This window comes from Carassius carassius, chromosome 37 (assembly GCF_963082965.1).
Source record: "Carassius carassius chromosome 37, fCarCar2.1, whole genome shotgun sequence".
NCBI lineage: Eukaryota > Metazoa > Chordata > Actinopteri > Cypriniformes > Cyprinidae > Carassius > Carassius carassius.
Window position 1 is genome coordinate 14471683 of NC_081791.1, and position 20621 is coordinate 14492303.

Genomic DNA, 20621 nt, shown 5'->3' on the forward strand with positions numbered 1-20621 from the left:
GGTTAAATTACCCATGACAGGGGCCATAAAGTTTGCAGCAGTAGAGATCTGCTTGTCTCTCTTGCTCGTCTTACCATTCATAAATATTCCTGCAGGCTTCGAGCCCACTGGTCCTCCATTCATATCCAACCCATCTCTCTTATATGTACGGATCTCCCACCCCCTCTCTCTCCATTCTCCACTGTCTGGTAGTGCTACTCACAATGTGTGCAGTCATTCTCACTACATCCTACACTAGCCTCAGCATTTTCTCGGAGTATTATGGTGTCTTTTGGTTGGCGTTTGATGCTCTTCCTTCTTACACCTACCTTTTTTCTCTTTCTTCTCCTCCTCCCCTTCCCCGGCTCCCAGCAGAGTGAATATGATGCCACTCTGAGAGTTGACTCCAACTGCAGTTACCAGCATCCTCCCTGATCCCTCCATCACATGGGTACCTGAGAGAGACAGACAGATTTAGGAGAAGACACAATGTAGACGAATTATATATATATATATATATATATATATATATATATATAAACCCTATACAGTTTAAAAATCTTAATCTATAATTACCTTGACAAGAATCTACTGACTGATTTTACATTTAGTGCACAAATTTAAATTGGCTAAAAACAAAAAAGTTGTTGCAGCTCATATTTCTGTGATTATTTTCACATTTTCTCAACTATTCCATTTAGACATTGACTATTTTATCTACAAATACAGACAGCCTGGCCTGCTGCAGTACACCATTAGCATTTGACTCCAGACCGCGCACAACAACAGCCTCCATGCATCCACTTCACAAAAAATATAATTGGAATATTATTCAATAATATCTTCAGTAGAGTAGGACAACCTCATAAAGAGAATGGAGTTATCATCCCAAGTGTCTAAGAATAGCATGGAGGAAGGGAGAGGGCATGCACCAGTGCTCACAGCAGGAAACAGAGATTCTCAGATCTAATTAACAACATCTGGATGCCACTGCAGCATCTCAGTTATTCTGACACACAGAATGCGGACGCTCTGGGTGCTTCGTGCTGCTGACTGACAGCTGACGGAGCACAGCCGAGAGCAGAATACAAAACTACTTTAGACACTTTTAAGAAAGGTTGATCAGTCTCTTAAGGAAAGTGATGGGCATCAACCTTTACAGCGAGTTTTTGCTACAGGCCTAAAGAATTATACCTATACAGATAACAATATTAGCATTCACACCTACAGACAATAATGTGTTGCAGTTACTGTATGTTGCCTGCCACTTTAAATGCTCAAACTCTTTTTGAGGCAAAAAACATTGAAAGTCAGTCAGAATCCATTGACTTTCAATGTTTTTTTTTTTGTTCATGTGCAGGAGAAAAATGTCCTTAAAATTCATCCAGAGACTGATATTGTCATAGCTTGGTTAAGGACTTGATTATCTAGGCATCAGGCATTTATTAAAACTTTATAGGTATAATTATTGTTATCATACTCTGTGTGAACAGGCCATAAGACTTTATTTAGAATCTATTTTTTGTTAAAGTTTGTTATTTTGTTAACTTCCACCACACTGACCGCTTTTCTAAACTCCTCCTTCCAAAGTCATGTCCACAAAAAAAAAAAAAAAGTTTCACAGACATAGAGCATTTCTGATTGGCTAGTTTTATGATTGGCTCAAATAATGTGAGCCACTCTCTCCAGGTGGGAGTTAGGAAGCTCATTGCACCACTGAGTTATGATTAAAGTTAAAATTAATTGTTAAATAAAACTGGCTCAAAGCAGAGGATTTCAGACGTATGGGGTGCTTAACCCGTTAATTTTGTGGATCAAAGAAATATCTCTTACTTAAAGGTTGCAAGAGATTGTTTGGCTGAGGATATTTAAATAATCAAAAATTGCATCTATCATTAAAATGTACATCAGTAATGGTACAGTAACTCTATTTTGAGACCTCATTGGAACTAGTGTTGCACAATATTGGAAAAACAACTGACATTACCAGTGTTTTAATTTTTTGTGATATACAGGCAGACATTTTTACTAGACAACTAGGTACAGTATATTTGTAAAGAAGTAATCATTCTAGAACAGTGATTTTGTTAGGGATTGCAGAACATCGGTTTGAATCCTCTTTCATAACTTATTTCAATAACCATAAAGTGAACAGTTAAAAAAACAGTTAAAACAGTTAAAACTCTGTCCACTTGTTTTCATATGCCACATATACACTACACATTAAATAATACTATAAAATAATATCAATTGTTATTTAATATGGTAACACTTTATTTTAAGGTGTCCTTGTTACCTATGTTACATGTGCTACCTATTATAATAACAATAAATTATGCATTAGTCCATTCATGTGACTATAAGCCAAACCCTAATCCTAACCCTATATAGTAAGTTCATGTAGTTAATTAATAATCAGTACTTTACTGAGATTATTAAATAAAATATTAAACAATATATATACTATAAAATAAAAAAACAAGTATATAATAAAATTATTTATAGCATATTGTAAACTTATAATACAACCCGAATTCCGGAAAAGTTGGGACGTTTTTTAAATTTTAATAAAATGAAAACTAAAAGACTTTCAAATCACATGAGCCAATATTTTACTCACTATAGAACATAGATAACATAGCAAATGTTTAAACTGAGAAAGTTTACAATTTTATGCACAAAATGAGCTCATTTCAATTTTGATTTCTGCTACAGGTCTCAAAATAGTTGGGACGGGGCATGTTTACCATGGTGTAGCATCTCCTTTTCTTTTCAAAACAGTTTGAAGACGTCTGGGCATTGAGGCTATGAGTTGCTGGAGTTTTGCTGTTGGAATTTGGTCCCATTCTTGCCTTATATAGATTTCCAGCTGCTGAAGAGTTCGTGGTCGTCTTTGACGTATTTTTCGTTTAATGATGCGCCAAATGTTCTCTATAGGTGAAAGATCTGGACTGCAGGCAGGCCAGGTTAGCACCCAGACTCTTCTACGACGAAGCCATGCTGTTGTTATAGCTGCAGCATGTGGTTTTGCATTGTCCTGCTGAAATAAACAAGGCCTTCCCTGAAATAGACGTTGTTTGGAGGGAAGCATATGTTGCTCTAAAACCTTTATATACCTTTCAGCATTCACAGAGCCTTCCAAAACATGCAAGCTGCCCATACCGTATGCACTTATGCACCCCCATACCATCAGAGATGCTGGCTTTTGAACTGAAGGCTGATAACATGCTGGAAGGTCTCCCTCCTCTTTAGCCCGGAGGACACGGCGTCCGTGATTTCCAACAAGAATGTCAAATTTGGACTCGTCTGACCATAAAACACTATTCCACTTTGAAATAGTCCATTTTAAATGAGCCTTGGCCCACAGGAAACGATGGCGCTTCTGGACCATGTTCACATATGGCTTCCTTTTTGCATGATAGAGCTTTAGTTGGCATCTGCTGATGGCACGGCGGATTGTGTTTACCGACATTGGTTTCTGAAAGTATTCCTGGGCCCATTTAGTAATGTCATTGACACAATCATGCCGATGAGTGATGCAGTGTCGTCTGAGAGCCCGAAGACCACGGGCATCCAATAAAGGTCTCCGGCCTTGTCCCTTACGCACAGAGATTTCTCCAGTTTCTCTGAATCTTTTGATGATGTTATGCACTGTAGATGATGAGATTTGCAAAGCCTTTGCAATTTGACGTTGAGGAACATTGTTTTTAAAGTTTTCCACAATTTTTTTACGCAGTCTTTCACAGATTGGAGAGCCTCTGCCCATCTTTACTTCTGAGAGACTCTGCTTCTCTAAGACAAAGCTTTTATAGCTAATCATGTTACAGACCTGATATCAATTAACTTAATTAATCACTAGATGTTCTCCCAGCTGAATCTTTTCAAAACTGCTTGCTTTTTTAGCCATTTGTTGCCCCCGTGCCAACTTTTTTGAGACCTGTAGCAGGCATTAAATTTTAAATGATCTAATTAAGTGGATAAAAGTGTAAAATTTCTCAGTTTAAACATTTGCTACGTTATCTATGTTCTATTGTGAATAAAATATTGGCTCATGTGATTTGAAATTCCTTTAGTTTTCATTTTATTAAAATTTAAAAAACGTCCCAACTTTTCCGGAATTCGGGTTGTAGTTACTATTTTTATCTTAATTTCTTCATTTTCAGATGTTAAAGCTTTCATTTTGACTGAATGCAGGCAAATAAATAAATTGCTGTGAGTTTTAGAGTGAAGCATGAGATGCATGGTTCATTCAGGTTTCAGCTTTACTGTGAACCGAAACACAAATCATTTTGAGACAACCATTAAATATGATCTAGCAATCTACTGTATGATTCACACACACGTACGCATGCTTACCAGAGAGAAGCATGGGGTCCTTGTCGGCCGACTTCCGCACATGATCTGATTCACCAGTTAAAGCACTCTCGTCGATTTTCAGGTCATTTGCCTGAATCAGGACCCCATCAGCAGGTAGGAGGTCACCTGCAGGAGGAAACAAAATTGGGACAAATAAATATCCCGTGATCAGTAGAGCATCCTTAATAAGCCAAAAAGCATTCACTGTTCCTACCAGTAATGCTATATTGCACAGAGTACATTATCAACAAATGAGTTCCAATTGTGATTTGTGGAAATGTGAACATTACTCTAAAAATACCCCTGTGTTAATCCACACCTTCCTCATAATAGATGAGTTAAGCCTAATCTCAGCATTTATTCCATTCTCCGGCTTCAGCAGAGCAGGAAACTGACCGTATTTGACCTGGGCCATGTCCCCAACCACCATCTCTGCGACAGGGATCTGGATGACGTTTCCATTGCGCACCACAGCGAATCGCTGCTCCAGCTCGATCCGGCTCTGCAGTCCCCGGAACTGTTTCTCTTTACTCCAGTCATTGAAAGCCGTCACCAGCACCACGCAAATGACAGATAGTAGGATGGCCGCCCCTTCGATCCATCCTGCCTCTGCCTCCCCCTCATCTTCAACTCCTCCTCCCCCAGTTCCACAACCTGCAGAGGTTAGAAATTCATTATTACATGGACGTCTGAAATACTTGGTTCTGATTGATCGATTGAAGTTTGCTTTTTGTTGGGAGCAATTATTTTCAGATGAAGAGCTCTTTAACAGGCTTCTTGGAGACATACGTGTGCTATCTGGTTCTTGGTCCCCAGCTGAGATGACTTTTAATGGGCTGAGATGATTTTTTTGGTGCCTAATTAGAAATTATAGAGCATGTATTTATTATTAAACACCGAAACATGCTAATTAAAGTCATTTAAACATCACATCAAAGGCATTAAATATGTTTTTAACATTTTAAACAACACAAATTACACAGGCAAAAAAAAATCTTTAAAATTCTTTCCCCTGGTTTCACAGACAGGGCTTAAGACTAGTCCTAGACTAAAATGTAAGTCTGAGCTGTTTCCACTGAAATAAACTTGCACTGACTGATCTTAAAAATATATCAGTGCCTTTTTAGTTTTAAGGTGCACATCGGTAATGTTTTTTTCTAAGCATGTTTATAAAAATTACTTAAATGTCCTAATTGATCTATGGTCCAATTCTGGCTTAGTCTAAACCCTGTCTGTGAAACCGGGCCTTTGTGTTTTCGGTTTGCAAGCTAACAAGCATAGCACAATCCGTTTAAGGAAAGCTCTTTTGATTAGCTAGACTAAGGTATCATGATAACACTTATTTTGCAGATACTAAGATAAGCATTTCTTTAATGTCTTTCGATTTGCTCTGTGGTCTCTTTTTGTGGTTTCATACCAATTCAAGTTTGCCATCTTGCAACTAAAGATTGAAGCTTGTGTGCTTCATTATTTATTTATTTATTTTAATATCTACACACATCTGTTTTAAAGTTTGGGAAACTATTCTTAAAGAAATGGAATTTCTAGAATAAGAGCAATTAAATTGATAGGGAAATTGATTAAAATGACAGTAAAAGTAATTTATAATGTTCATATATAGTGTTCTGAATCAAAAGGCCTTAAAGAAATGCTATTGTCAGTGTCTGAGAAAATGCAGCGTTATTATTATGCAAATTTTAAACATAAATAATACTAAGAAATGTTTCTTGAGCACAAACATTGCTGCCTTTACTGTGTTACTGATTAAATAAATGCAGCCTAGGGTGAACATAAAAGACTTTAAAAAAAAAAAAATTTTTTTAAAGTTTGAATGGTGTATGATGAGCATAAAACAGTAGATGACTAGATGTTGAGCACTCCACAGTTAAAGCAAGAAAACAAAAATATCACTTTGAATAATAAAAAACTGTTTAAAAAAACAAAACTTTCAAATACCAGAATGTTTTACACTGTAGCGAAATATGTTATAGAAAAAATGACTTGGACCGCAGATTAATATTAAAATTTGATTTAATGCTGTAATACTGTTTGTATTACTGTAATACTGTTGCAGTTTTTGTCTTACTGGAAGATACAAGAAAAAAAACATTCAAATCAGTAATAAATGTTAGTAAATCGCCATGCAACTAATAGAATAATGTGCAGTAAGGATAGTGGTATAAAAAAAGGTGAAATGGAAAAATCTGTTCACCCTGTGAGAGTTTATTTTCAATAATACTCAGATGGTTGTACATTATCCCTTCTTTATGCAGAGTGACATTTAGGTTATGCAGCACTCAATATGCAATTGTATAAAACTTTCAGAATGTTTTACTGTTTATTTTTCCCCAGCATCCCTAAAATGGTTTTCTCTTTCTCTGCATTCTTGCTTGACATCCTCTTTTCTCACTCCATTTTCTCACATTCATTCTCACCTTTTTCCTCCCACACTCCCTTGATTCAGTTCTCTCTGTCTTCCCTCCCACTCTCTATCCATCATTCCCTCCTCCCTCGACCCACACCATCTCTTTAACTCCCTTCCTCTACACACCTCATCCCTCTAACATCCCCATGTAGCTTCCCTCTCTCTCTCACCCTCGCTCTCGTGTCCGGGTGGCTGATAGAAGGACAGGCCGAGGGAGATGATGGCTGCAATCTCCAGGATGATGAGGGTGACGTCTTGTAATGCCTCCCACACCAGCTGAAGGAAAGTCTTGGGCTTTTTCGGGGGTATGAAGTTTTGTCCAAATGTCTGTCTGCGCTTCTCCAGATCTGTCGGGTTATCTGACAAGCCTGAAAAGAAAAGAAGAAGAGTCAAACAGAGGTCATCACAATTATTTTGTAATGCGTGAGCACCCTAACGCCCAGGGCAATGAGTGGGATATACCATTAAGGAACTTGGTGTGCCTCTGTCATCTCAGAGCCTGGGAATTTCCTGTTAAGGTTCGAAACATCCTGTACATTTGGCTTTACCCAATACAGGACACATTGTTTTTAAACAGTCATTAAGAATGAGGTGCTTGTGTTTGCTATCTGCAGTCTGGCTCTTGATGCAATGGATTTTAATGGTTTTTAGCCCTAATGTCTTTTGGCAAAAAGCATTTTTGGCCAAACTAATGTCTTTTGACAAGGGTACTATACAATTTTACTGATAAATCCTTGATATCTACCTAATGACGAGGATATGCAGTTTGGGTGTGATTTGTATAAAAAAAAATAATAATAATTAAAATAAAAAACAGAGGGATATTTGAAACAGAATGTCAACATTGGAAATTTATAATATAGTGTAATTCATATAAAATTAAAAATATATATATTTGTCTAAACTGAATAAACTAAATTATATATTTTTTACATTTAACTTACTGACTATATCATTTACAGGCTCTCATATTAAGATAACACTAATGAAAAATAAATATATTTGTATATATTAGTATTCTAAACTGGTCTACTAAGTCTGCTAAATTTGAAAAACTAATTTTGTGTTTAATGCACTTTAATTGTACGGAAGTAGTGCTGAAGTCCAACTAAAGATATACTGAAGTATATTTTATCATGCTAAAGTGGAACTATTGTAAGTATACTTTAAATATCTTGCATTTAAAGATACAATCCTCATCAATAGTGACCTTAAAACACATTTCAGGCTTAATATTAAGAAATGTGCACAAGTAGTACTTCAAATAAAATTTCATTATAATATTTATATCAGTAAGATACAAGCAATATGTAAGTAAATAGTTTTAAACTATAATAAATATAAAATAAATGCATTTTAAATATTTTACTTTTTACTAGGCTGTAAAAATTTCAGCCATCTATCCCAACTAATTTGTATTATTTTATTCCATCATAAGTTATAATGTTGTGCATGTTTTACTAGGTTGCTTGCAATACTAAAAATAAAATTTGGAACCCAAGTCCATAACATACTACCAGACTTTCATTCTGAACACAACAAACTCGCAGAAACATGCTTTCTAGTCTCCTAGAAACAAGGTGTCACCTAGGAGACACATGAGAGATGACAACAATATGTGTTGAAAACAACATGTTTGATATCCTCTCACTGGATGGAATCACAATCTGAAGCTAAAAAAGAGTGTTTGCACATCATACACTATGTGCTTTTCTGTGAGCAGTAACAATAAGTAATACCCAATAAACAGCACTAATTATTGCTTTTTATTGAAGAATATACTTTTCTTGAAACTTCTTGAAAAAATCACAAAATGACTTGTGTCATTAATCTAATATATAAATCAATATCAATTTAATATATCTTAATTTCCATTAATAAAAAAGTTAAATCAACTATCTTTGTCATAATTACCGCATATTATGTTGGAATTGTGTTCAGAAAGACTGAAACAAGCTAGCTACCAAATACATTTTGCTAATGTGTGAATAAGTAGCCGTCTGAATTCCTGTTTAGAGAAATTCATTCATGAACATCCATGCTGTTCTCTTTCCTCCATACAGACTAGGTTTCCATCAACTAAGGGTGCTATGCATATTTATGCATTTTAGCAGACACTTTTATCTGAAGCGACTTAAATTGCATTCAAGATGCACATTTACATTGGATCCGTTCTTGCTTTCCCAGCAAATCAAACCAATGACCTTAGTGTTGCTAGCTTGATGCCCTAGTGTTTGAGCTACAAGACAGATTTAAAAAATCCAAGGTTTCAGAAAAAGCTTTCAAAATTTCACATCAAAATCAACATATTAACTACTGTAGCATTTTATAGGCCATTTGTCCCAGAACACACAAACAAATGTAGTGGGGAACGATGGAGCCAAACTCAAACTGAAGTAAACTGTTTACAATGTTAATAATAAGGTGAACATTGCACAGCAGTTTAGGTAACAGTTATGCAAATACTAAAATACAAAACTAAACTAGTGAAGCCATTTGTAGTTAAAGAACAAGTAAAAATACTATTCCAAAAGTCCCCATTATATTGGTGCCCTTTTTTACCAAATAAGTAAAAAAAAAAAGTAGAGAATCATGTTAGTAGTTTTTTTTTCTTCTAGTCTTTCAACAGTCCACTTTGGACCAAGCCAATACTTACAGCTTGAAAATTTTTTATATGAATAGAGTTCACAGATTCTGACAGTGAACAACTCTAATACCATTTCACACAAAAGTGCACACACACACACACACACACACACACACACTCTCTCTCTCTCTCTCTCTCTCTCTCTCTCTAGCTTTAAATACACTATGGAGCTAACTGACACCTTAAATAGCATATGCACTCATTCCCTTTCTTATTATCACCACGCATTCAAACAACACATTTAGCCATCTTACAATCTCAAAGATATAAATGAGGGTCACTAAGACGAGTTGAATAACACAATATATTGCATGTGTACGATACAATAAAACATAACCATAAATACCCAAGGGTATTCGAATGTACCGATTTGTTAAAGCAGTTTGTTCCAAAGTAAGAAGTGATGCGAGTCGGCCTGAGCCACATCTATTGAATTTCTGATGTAAATAATTAATCGCATGTTTCTGCTCATTTCAAAGGGCTCCTATACAGAACGAGAGGCTGAGAGAAGACAGGAAGGATGAAAAGAAATGGATATGAAGACACGAGACACACTGTGTTAAATGTGCCCAGTGTCTTTCAGTCTTTCTCTTACTCTCAGTCTTTCATAGATTGGTGCAGTTTCCATAGTGATGAAGACATCAAGCTCAAATCGTGCTGCTCTTCAACTTCCTGTCTTCAGGCACCTTTTTGCCCAGCTACAGATGATGTCACTGATTCGGTGCGGTCCGCGTGAGCCTTATAATAGATTTTTGATTGGTCTGCTGTGGAAGCTGTTTTTGCAGACAGCGAGTCTTTTAGAGCCTGAGAGAAAAATCATGATGTTTTCAGTCAGTGTTGAAGTCAGTGGAGTCACCCGGAGTGAAACCCAGCATTACAGCTCGACTGAATGAGGCACTATTGACGTCAGTCTATGAGTGTGCAGTGAACATGCTTCAGGGACTTATAAGGACAGGACAATCCAACCAGAAAATACTTTAAGTGGACAAAGGAGGAATGTATGGGCTGGTATGTATACCGCCACTGAGTCAGAGCATCAGGTCGACTGTTGGCAAGAGCTCCTGCGGTTATACTGTATACTGATCACAGTCACTCCATACCAGCACTCAGCACTAACCTTGCTGTTACCATTACTGAATGCATGATTATACAACACTCCGAGAGAGAGAGAGAGAGAGAGAGAGAGAGAGAGAGTCAGGAAGGACAGGAGATGAATGAAGATGACTTATGCTATCTGAAGGTGTTAAAGGGACAGTACACCTAAAAATAACAACACTTCGCAAACACTTTAGAACATCAGTTAACATGGACTTACAATAAACAATTCTTCTACAGCATTTATTAGTTTTAGTTCATGTTAATTTCAGCATTTACTAATACATTTTTCAAATCAGGAGTAATATCTGTTAACATTTATTAATGCCCTTTTATGCAACGCTGTTTTATTAAGTAACATTAACAAAGATTAATAAATGCTTTAAGAAATACATTGCTCATTGCATTATCTAATGAATTAACAAACAAATGAGACCTTTTTGTAAAGTTTTATTCTATCATTTACTCACCCTCATGTTGTTCAAAACCTGTATTACTTGATGTCTTTCTGATATTTTGCAGAGAAATTTATTTATTTATTCATTCATTTTAAATTCGATAAGAAGTAAAAAATGAATGGTGACCTTTCAAGTTTTAACAAGAAAACAAAGGAACCATATCTATACAGTGATCTATACAATCTATACGATTTTTGTGATCTATGCAATACATGCACTGTATTCCAAGTTTTTTGAAGTCATATGATTTTAAAAATATACCTAGCTCTACTTGACACATTGACGAGACAAGCTGTCTGATTTGAAAAGTAATGGGTTTTTAAACAGACCTTTTCAGTGAATTGACTGACCGACTGGACTGATTCGTTCATGAATCAGACTAAATTAGCTGACTCACTGACTGGTTCCAGCGATGAACAGATCACTAGAGAGATAAACAAAATCAAATTTAAGTGATAATTCACTGAAAATCTCACCTAGGTCTCCTTAGAACAGTTCACATCTTCAAACTAAAGCTAAAGAGAACAGCTAAAGAGAACAGTACACATCTTCAAAACTTCTCCTTTTGCATTCAACAGAAGAAAGTAAGTTATACAGGTTTGGAACAACAGGAGGCTGAGTAAATGAAGACTGGTTCCATTTATGGATGAACTGTCCCTTTAAGAAAAACTGCTGAGTAGCTATGCCCGCATCCATTCGCTTTAAAGAATCTCTTGCTTTTCAAACACCCCACATCCTTCTCCCCCCACCCCGCTCACTCACTCTCTCTCTCCATCTCCCCTTGGTGTGTCCTTGACAATGCGGCAAGCTGTACCAGAATTCCTTCTCTCTCCTTACGTTCTTTCCTATCCTCCATATCTTTGACTTTTTCATTCTCTTTCCACCCTCCACCTCCATTGCTCTGGATCTCCATGCCCTACTGCTGCAGAACAGGTATCTGTGTATGTTCAGGCTGATAGATTGATACGTCCACGCCCTGCACTGAAAACACTGTTTATACTGTAGCAGCAGGCTGATGTGTGTGGATCTGTGGCCTGCACTCCGAAGCTCGGCTGAAACACACTGCAGGAGAGGAGGTAGAGACACTAATGGACTTCCATTTTCAGGGCCTCATCTTCACAGTGTCAGCCTTATTCAGCGTCACTTCATCTCCTCCCCCTCTGGTTTCCTCTCCTCTCCTGTTGTCTCTGCTTTGTCATGGCCATGTTACAGGATTAGTTCAGCTTCCACTTGCACTTAAGAGGCAAACTCCACTTATTGTTTGACTATTAGCATCAGGATCATCAGATTTTGTTATCACCTGTCAACAGAGCAGTCCCTGATGCCAGCTGTTAGCTATCTCCATACATAAAGCAGGTCTGAAAGCTTTCACATCTTCTCAACCATGACACCAGTGGAAGTGTGGAGGTTTTCAAACCTTTTGTATTGGTTCATTTTAGGTTTATCTTGTGAAAGGGGTTTTTACAAAGCAGGGCAACATCTGATATTCTAACCACAACATATATAAATGCTTACTTAAAGGGACAGTTTTCATTTACTCACCTTCATGTCTTTCTAAAACACAAATTAAGAAATTTCATTCTGAAAATAAAAAATAAAAACTTTTCAATCTGAAAAGAAATAGTAATAAACCTATTTAATATTTGATGGCACTTTTTACTTTCTGCTCTTCGTTTGGGGGCAAAAATTAGCAAATCAAAATTGGAATATGTTTTACACTTCTAATCTGCTACCAAACTATGGTTTACCAATTGGTTCGGGAAATATTTTAAGGCTTATTCATTACTGAAGACGCAAATGCTTTAAGCTACGCAAGCTCAATTTCATGCATCACTGCGTTCCAAAATGTTTTAGATTCCAATGGACTCTGCGCACCATCACATCCACATATAGCCTCACTGGTCACTGGAACTTTTGGTGCAGCACAGAGTTTGGAAACTGTAGGAAAATTAAGCACAAAATTAAATCCTGAGGAAGGGTCAAAATCAACATATTTCTTATTTTAATGAATGTGTAATTAATATTTTTTTTCCAATTATGCCAAACTATAAGATATTTCATTGGGTAGAAATTGTGAACAAAAATATTAGAAAGATATTTCTCTATGGGGCTTTTGATTATTGTTGTGGACAATGGGGCAGCCTAATCACACCACAACACATCTATGCATTGCATTCTCAGTGTGACCACAAGGAGCGCTATAGTGAGCATCATCTTAACTGTGTTCTATTGTCCACTTTCTCCTTCAGATCAACTTATCTCATGACAAAGCAGCAGTTTGTAGAAATTGAATATGTTTATATCTGCATGTATAGAAACCTGAAAAATTACATCCAGTTTTAAGAGATACATTTAAAGGTAACTCTATCGCCCCCGTTGAGGTTTCCTAGTGCTATAGTAATTTTTAAGCGTGCATGTGTGTACATTGGTTTTTAGTGTGTGGGGTAAACATTTGTGTCAGTGTTTGCATACATTCAAATAGTATATTTGAGCACTTAAAGCAGGGTGAGGCACTCATTATGCAACAGCAGGATGCAGTACTAGAACCACCAGGTAAAAAATGCACAGTAGGCATTCACCCCTCATTGACATCCTGCAGGAAAGGTGCACATGAGTTCTCAGATGTTTCTCATAGACACAAACAAAAGAACCACAAGAACCATAAGCAACAGCTTTATCACAAATCTATAAATACAATCAGAATAACTCAATTTGAGTTTTATAGTTTTTATCTCCACCATTATCTAAATTCTCTTCTGCAGTCATCATGGCGTATAAAGCATCACAGCAACACATTAAATTACGAGTCAGAAGAGGATGGATGGAAACGCCAAGAATTGTGATCTCTGCAGGGACCTTTCGAGTCACTGACTCTAGTGAGTGAGTCTCTCCAACTCTGTTTACCCAGTAACCCCTCTCTCTACACCCACCTCACGCCGACAGCACCGTCACCTAGCAACCCAACACGACGCGTGCACTCAGAGTGGGAAGTTGGTTGAGTGAGCCAGAGAAAGAGATGGTGGACAAGTGTGAAGAGGTGAGAGAGAAATCAAAAGAAAGGAGGAAAGAAGGACATTTTTGGGGTTTAAAGACGTCTTAAAGAATTAATTCACTACTGAATTAAAATTTCCTGATAATTTACTCACCCCCATGTCATCCAAAATGTTGATGTCATTCTTTCTTCAGTTCCGAAATTTCAGGATTTTTCTCCTTATAGTAGACTTCACTGCTGGCCAATGAGTTAAAGGTCCAAACTGCAGTTTTAATGCAAGGCTCTACATGATCCCAGCCGAGGAATAACTATACGTTCACACCGCCGGTGTCGAGAGCTTAAAAAATCGCTCTTGCCGCTCTGCTCACGACGCTGCAGAAAGATTCGTGAGCGCTCAGACGCTCTGACGTAGATTGAATGCTTATTTTGTATTTAAAGTAGCCGGAAAGCAAACAAGCTTGTTGATCTCGTGCAGACTTATGGAAGGCATTTTCTGCCAAATTTAAATAAATAAATGAAATGATTAAAATTAAAATTAAAACCAGATTAAAGATTTCATTACAGAAAACTGTACGCAAAATATGTGACAAAATTGAGAATGAAATTAAATGATTTCATTTTCACGGTGACATACCTGTCAAATTGAAAAATAAAATGCAATTGGTGATTTCACATTTCATTTTCAATAGAGTCTGGAGGCAAGACTGCCAATATTAAAATGAAAAGCCAAACGTGAAAAAGAAACTACACCTACAGTTTTTACAAAGCTCTTTATTAACGCTCACGCAATAATAGTGACACAATTCAAATTTAAATGTAAATTTTACTTGTCATTTTAATTCCTCTTTTATTTCACTGTTTTCATTTTCGTTTTCATTTTCACAGACCTATGACTTCATGCTTTACGTAATCATGTTGTAAAGGTCACGTGTGGTTAGTTATTTGTCTATAGGGCCTTTCGCACTGCAGAAACCTTTTCATAGTACCAGAACTAATTGTGGAACTACCCACTTTTTGGCGTTTTAGCACCGCAGGAACTAGGTGTGATTTTAGTACCAGACTGCCTTTTTCGAGAACCAAATTAGCTCCTACTCTGGAGCAGGGTCTAACCCGCACAACTGGTACTAACCGTGACATAAGTAGACACCGATTGGCCAGACGTGTTCGAAAACGTCCTTAACCGCCATGATTTAAAACACAGTGTAACATACTGTAAACATTGTGTCAACTTATTTTGCAAGTATGGTGAACAGCGATAAATGTACAGTCACTGACGTGCAGGAACTTGTAGCAAACGCAGCACTGCCAGTTGTCATTGCAGATTCTTAATCCTCCTTTCCGTTCTTTCACTTGCTTTACATATACAGTGCCCTCCATAAGTATTGGAGCAGTAAAGACAAAATAGCTTTTCTCTGCTGTGGAGTCAAGACATTTGCAAATATGAGTAAAATATGAATATGCAACAAAACTACAGAATGTCACATTTTATTATTAGGTCTTTCGACACACGTTTTACCAAATAAAAAGGACAGCACTTTTAGAGTTCATTGCAGTATTTGATCTGAGCATACAGTAAGTATTGGAACAGTTGAATTTAAGGCAGATGTAAAAGATTAAAAGCTAATATTTAGTTGCAGATCCCTTGCATGCAATCAGAGCTGAGTCTGCAACCCATAGATATCACCAGACTCTTCGACCTATGCTTTGAAATGCTTTTCCCCAGCCTTTAATGTAGCCAATTCCAACTGTTGCTTGTTTTGGGGAGTTTCTGTCTTTAGTCTCCTCTTCAGCTGGTGAAATTAATGTTCAATTGGATTTAAATCTGGAGACTGATTTGGGCAATCTAAGACTCTACATTTCTTCGCCCTGATAAAGTCCTTGACTGAACTGGCAGGGTGTTTTGGGTCAATGTCCTGATCCAATATGAAGTGCTTTCTAATGACTTTGGTGCCATTTTCTTGAAAATTGGTAGCCAAGATGATTTTGTACCCTTTCAAATTCTTTCTGCTACTGCCATCATACATTAAGTCATCATTAAAATGAAGAGGTCCTAGAGACAGCCATGCATGCCCATGACATGACACCACCTCTTTACAGATGAGGTTGTATGCTTTGGATCATTTGCAGTTAAATTTTTCCTCCATACTTTTTCTTTCCAATCACTTAATGAAAGGTTAATCTTTATCTCATCAGTCCATCAACTCAGTTCCAAAACTCTACTGACTCACATTTGTGAAGAATCTTGCCTTTCTATTTTTGGTGCTGATTGGTTGCATCTTGCTGTGTAGCTTCTGTAATTCTGTCTCAAATTCTCCTGTGGACTGTAGATTGACAAAGCATCACCGCAGCTTTCTGGAGGTTGATGGTGATTTTACAGACATGTATTTTAGGGTTCAATTTCGCAGCTTTTATGATTTGTCATCAACTACTGTTGTTTTTCTCAGCTGATCAGGTCGTTGTTGGTTGCTGATGTCAACGATAGTTTCCAAACTCTTGATTTCTTTTAGCATTCAAATTGCTTGCTTTTCTTTCAGAGTCGGCTTCCTCATCTTCATCCTTGTTTGTGTGTGTCATCGTCGAATGCAAGACTTAGAATGCAGAAGCAATGGATATAACTGATAAGACACATTCCCTGCTTTTAATATCTGAAGAATTAATACAACAAGACACAGCTGAACACTTAGAAAGACCTGTGAGGCAACTGTTCCAATACTTATGCTCACATCAGATAGGGAGATGAAACTCTAAAAGTGCTGATCTTCTTAGCTGGTAAAACATCTTTGTGTGAATCACCCAATAATAAAATGTGACATTCTTTAGTTTTGTCTCATATTCATATTTTAATAATATTTACAGATTTCTTAACTACACAGCAAACAGAACAATTTTGTCTTTACTGTACATAGACATTCCATGTCCATTATTGTGAAACCCGCGAGACGCAACAAAAGCACAGCTCTGATCACAGCGTCCTCCATCCTCCTGTTGTTAACGTTGTTCTTCTTTGTAAACGTTGTTGAACGCCGTGCACAAATGACATCGCTGTCGACTGGCTTATGTCATGTCCTAAAGTACACACGGTCAGTGCGAATGCAACCCTTTAAATGGTACTGGGAAATAGTTTGCGCAAAATCATCCCAGTACTTTAGTACTGTACATTTAGTTCTGAAACTAAAGCGGTGTGAAAGGCCATTATGTATTTCGATTCAAAATGATAGGGTAGGGAGAAAACTGCATCTTATTTTCTCCTCCAACTTCAAAATCATCCAACAGGTTGTCCTACCTTTTTTTTTTATTTATTTTTTTTTTTTTTGCGAAGAGGGATTCATTTTCTTAGCATGTTCGCTTTGTAAACACTAGGTTGGTACTTCCACCTGCGTCGTGCATGACCTTTCCAATGTGATTACATAATACGTGAAGTCGAGCTAGTGCAAGACGAGAAATTGTGGTTTGTTGTGCGTTTTATTTTTCATAGAAAACGACCAATTGTTTTGCTAGATAAGACCATTATTTCTCGGCTGGGATTGTGTAGAGCCCTTTGAATCTGCACTGAAACTGCAGTTTGGACCTTCAACCTATTGTCTCCCACTGAAGTCCACTATATGCAGAAAAATGTTTTCCTCAAAAACCTTAATTTCTTTTTGACTGAAGAAAGAAAGACATAAACATCTTGACATAGGGGTGAGTAAAATACCAGGAAGTTTTTATTCTGGAGTGAACCTATCCTTAAAGCAGGTCAAAGAGAAACACATGACTACATCTGATGAGGAATAATGTACTACCCTCCTAAAAATAAAGATTCTTTATTGGCATCTATGGTTCCATGAAGAATCTTTACCATTCCATGAAACCTTTCCATTACACAGAAGGTTCCTTATAGTGGAATAAATTGTTCTTTACACTAAGAATAAAAGGTTCTTTAATGAACTGCTCACTGAAAAGTTCTTTATGGAACCAAAATTGGTTGCTGTGCAACCCCCCTTTTGCAAACTACTTTTTAAGAGTGCATGGAATGAATGAAATGTATGAGATTATGTCAAGAAATCATGACAGAAATGCAAAACATTTCTCTCACCATCACTGGTGGAAGACTTGAGTCTCTGGCATAGGCCCTCTGCATCTCCAAAGCTTTCCTGAATTTTCTGCAAAGCCTCGGGTCCTCTCAGCTCCATCAGGGACCGGAGCTCCTCCAACGTCACCCCAAAGTCTCCAGCATGATTGGCTTCTGCGCCCCCTCCACCCTGCTTGGGGTAAAACTCCACTGCGCTATTCGCCATCTCACCCATGGTCGCCGTGGTGGACATCTTTAGTCTTAGGGTGTTGGGTCCACGATGTTTGATCTATATAACTTCTTCTCGTCCAGGGGGTTTCAGCAACACAAGGTCAGTATTAGTGACGATTCTTGGCTCAGGTTTTTAGGTTTTGAATTTGCTCCTCCACTCCTCACCCTCCCCAGTAGTTCCTCCCGTTCTTCTAATTCTCTATGAGAGGAGGAAATCAGGACAATGATGGCAGAACACTTCTAGCGTATTTGGAGAAATCTTGTCCTCTTCACCCAACCCCCTTGCCCAGTGGGGTCAACAGAACGAGGGATCAGGCCGCTTCCAATCCATCAGGACACAGAGAATGAAAGCGGAGAGGGTGCGCAAAACCAAGTGGGATATTGTGTAGATCTGGTGCCTTAGGATTCAAAGGGTGCGCGATGATGGGGTTGGTGAGGAAGCCTGCAGAAACACACAGACAGAATAACACATTACAGTCTTTAAAGTGCTCGTGTGGGCAGCAACTCAGAGTACAGTGGGCATTCCTTGAAAGACGGAGCAGGCATGCAGTCAGACTGCCCCGAACTAATGCATTCAAACGTATCAGCACATTTTCACCTTAATTTAAAGGTCTTTTGTGTTTTAATTGAGTTACACACTTTTCTTACTCTCATTAATGAGGTATTAGACATGTCTTGGTGATATTAATTATGCTAAATGGACAGGTCAGTCCAATTTGACAAAAATCCCCACACAGGTATAAAGTATGATGAATGTGTGTTCTTGCAGATGGTGATGCATATAACATATACTGTATCTCTAGTGATCCAGACCACTGCATTGGCCCATAGTTGCCATGGAAACCTACAGATGCCTCCGACTCCCACAAAGCTCCTTTGGCCTCGCTATACCCCAACACACACATATACGCTTGGTTCTTATTCACTCTTGCTCACCAACACAAACACCATTACACTAGCACAGAGTTTTCACTCTATCGCTATCATTTTGGCCCTAATGCCATCACCTTCTTTCTTCGTCTTTCTTTTTTTCTCCTTTCATCTCTCAGTAAATGTCCCTATGTTCTCTTAGATGACAGTCTCAGCCTCAGACGGCACGCCCACAGACCACCCACGGCCCGTTCACTGTGGGTCTGATGCATACAGCACACAAAACTGGAAAAAGCTTTCACAATCTGGCAAGGTCTAATATGATTGGCTGACTCTAGGAGTAAAGTCACAGGGTTTTTAACAGTTTATCTGGAAACAAAGTTGTGTTTAGGCACCGGGTAGATAAATATATTGGAATATTAATTATTGGAAATGTATTTAATGAACAAATGACTAGTTTTTAATCATTAAAAATATATATTAAATGTAAAAATTTATTTAATAATTCAATAAAAATATCAATCAATACATTTTTACATGATTGTCATTATTGTGGTATAATTTAGTTCAGTTAAACCTGCCCTGAAGGACAAAAGTGGAAAATAGTACAGTTTACAATGTATGTCAGTCTGTCTTGAGAAAAATTTGCCATGTCAGCGTAATCATTTCAAATAATCATAAATAATAAATAATATAAAATTATATATACTATACATACATACATACATATACATACATACGTAGGTTAATTCTCCCTCATTCTTCTTTTTTCCCTCCTTTAAATTTTCCTTGCTAAAAATGCTACTGTGACTGCAGTCATACCATTCATTCAGAAAGAATGATTTCAAGGAATATCTTTTTCTTTCTCTTTGCATTCTTATATCTGTACGTTTCATGGTCACTTTAAAACAATGTTAATATAAACTAATCTAAACATAATCTAAAAAGTAGTCGGAACACATTACCTATATTAAAGGTACAGGTTGTAGGACCTGAAACGAGAGGGCACACTACCAAAACAATAACAATCGCGCGGTTGATGACGCTAAGAAGAAGCGTGGAATGATGGGATTTGTTGTCTTCTACCCAACCGCTGATGGCCATCAATCAGACGGAAAGATAAATCATGGATTTAATGGATGAGGTTAAGTTTTATAAATGTTGTGTTTGATGTCATCATTTTCAAACGCAAGTTCAACGATTTGCGCGAGTAGATTACATACAAAGTCAATGCAAAGAAGAGATCAGACGATGGATCAGATGCATCCTCGTGCGGGTCTAGAGACACGATTACCCGCGTTTGGCGTGTATGCCCCATAATGCTAATCTTGTTGATCGTTATAATAGCATACGATTTCTGTAAAGATACGAATCAAAACAACTCGCCTGTCGAGTAAAGCACAAGCGAGATCGGCATCTCTTTCTAATTGAAGTTTGTCGCAAAGCTCTCTCCATTTAGAAAATGCAACACCAATATTGATCATCGCTCTTTCTCTCCTCTTGTCCCAAACTCTTCT

General features: G+C 37.5%; 1 protein-coding gene across 5 annotated transcripts in view; it reads right to left on the minus strand.

Moving 5' to 3' along the window:
- atp2b3b (ATPase plasma membrane Ca2+ transporting 3b) overlaps window positions 1-20621 on the minus strand; it is a 53985-nt gene that overhangs the window by 26608 nt on the left and 6756 nt on the right. For all 5 annotated transcript variants that reach the window (XM_059527660.1, XM_059527659.1, XM_059527663.1 and 2 more), the window contains exons 2-6: window positions 18028-18676; window positions 6931-7128; window positions 4732-4989; window positions 4336-4461; window positions 309-434 (exon numbers count right to left, since the gene is read on the minus strand). In XM_059527660.1, coding sequence (XP_059383643.1) covers window positions 309-434; window positions 4336-4461; window positions 4732-4989; window positions 6931-7128; window positions 18028-18256 — 937 coding nt within the window. In that variant the 5' untranslated portion in view covers window positions 18257-18676. The remainder of the gene's footprint in view (window positions 1-308; window positions 435-4335; window positions 4462-4731; window positions 4990-6930; window positions 7129-18027; window positions 18677-20621) is intronic.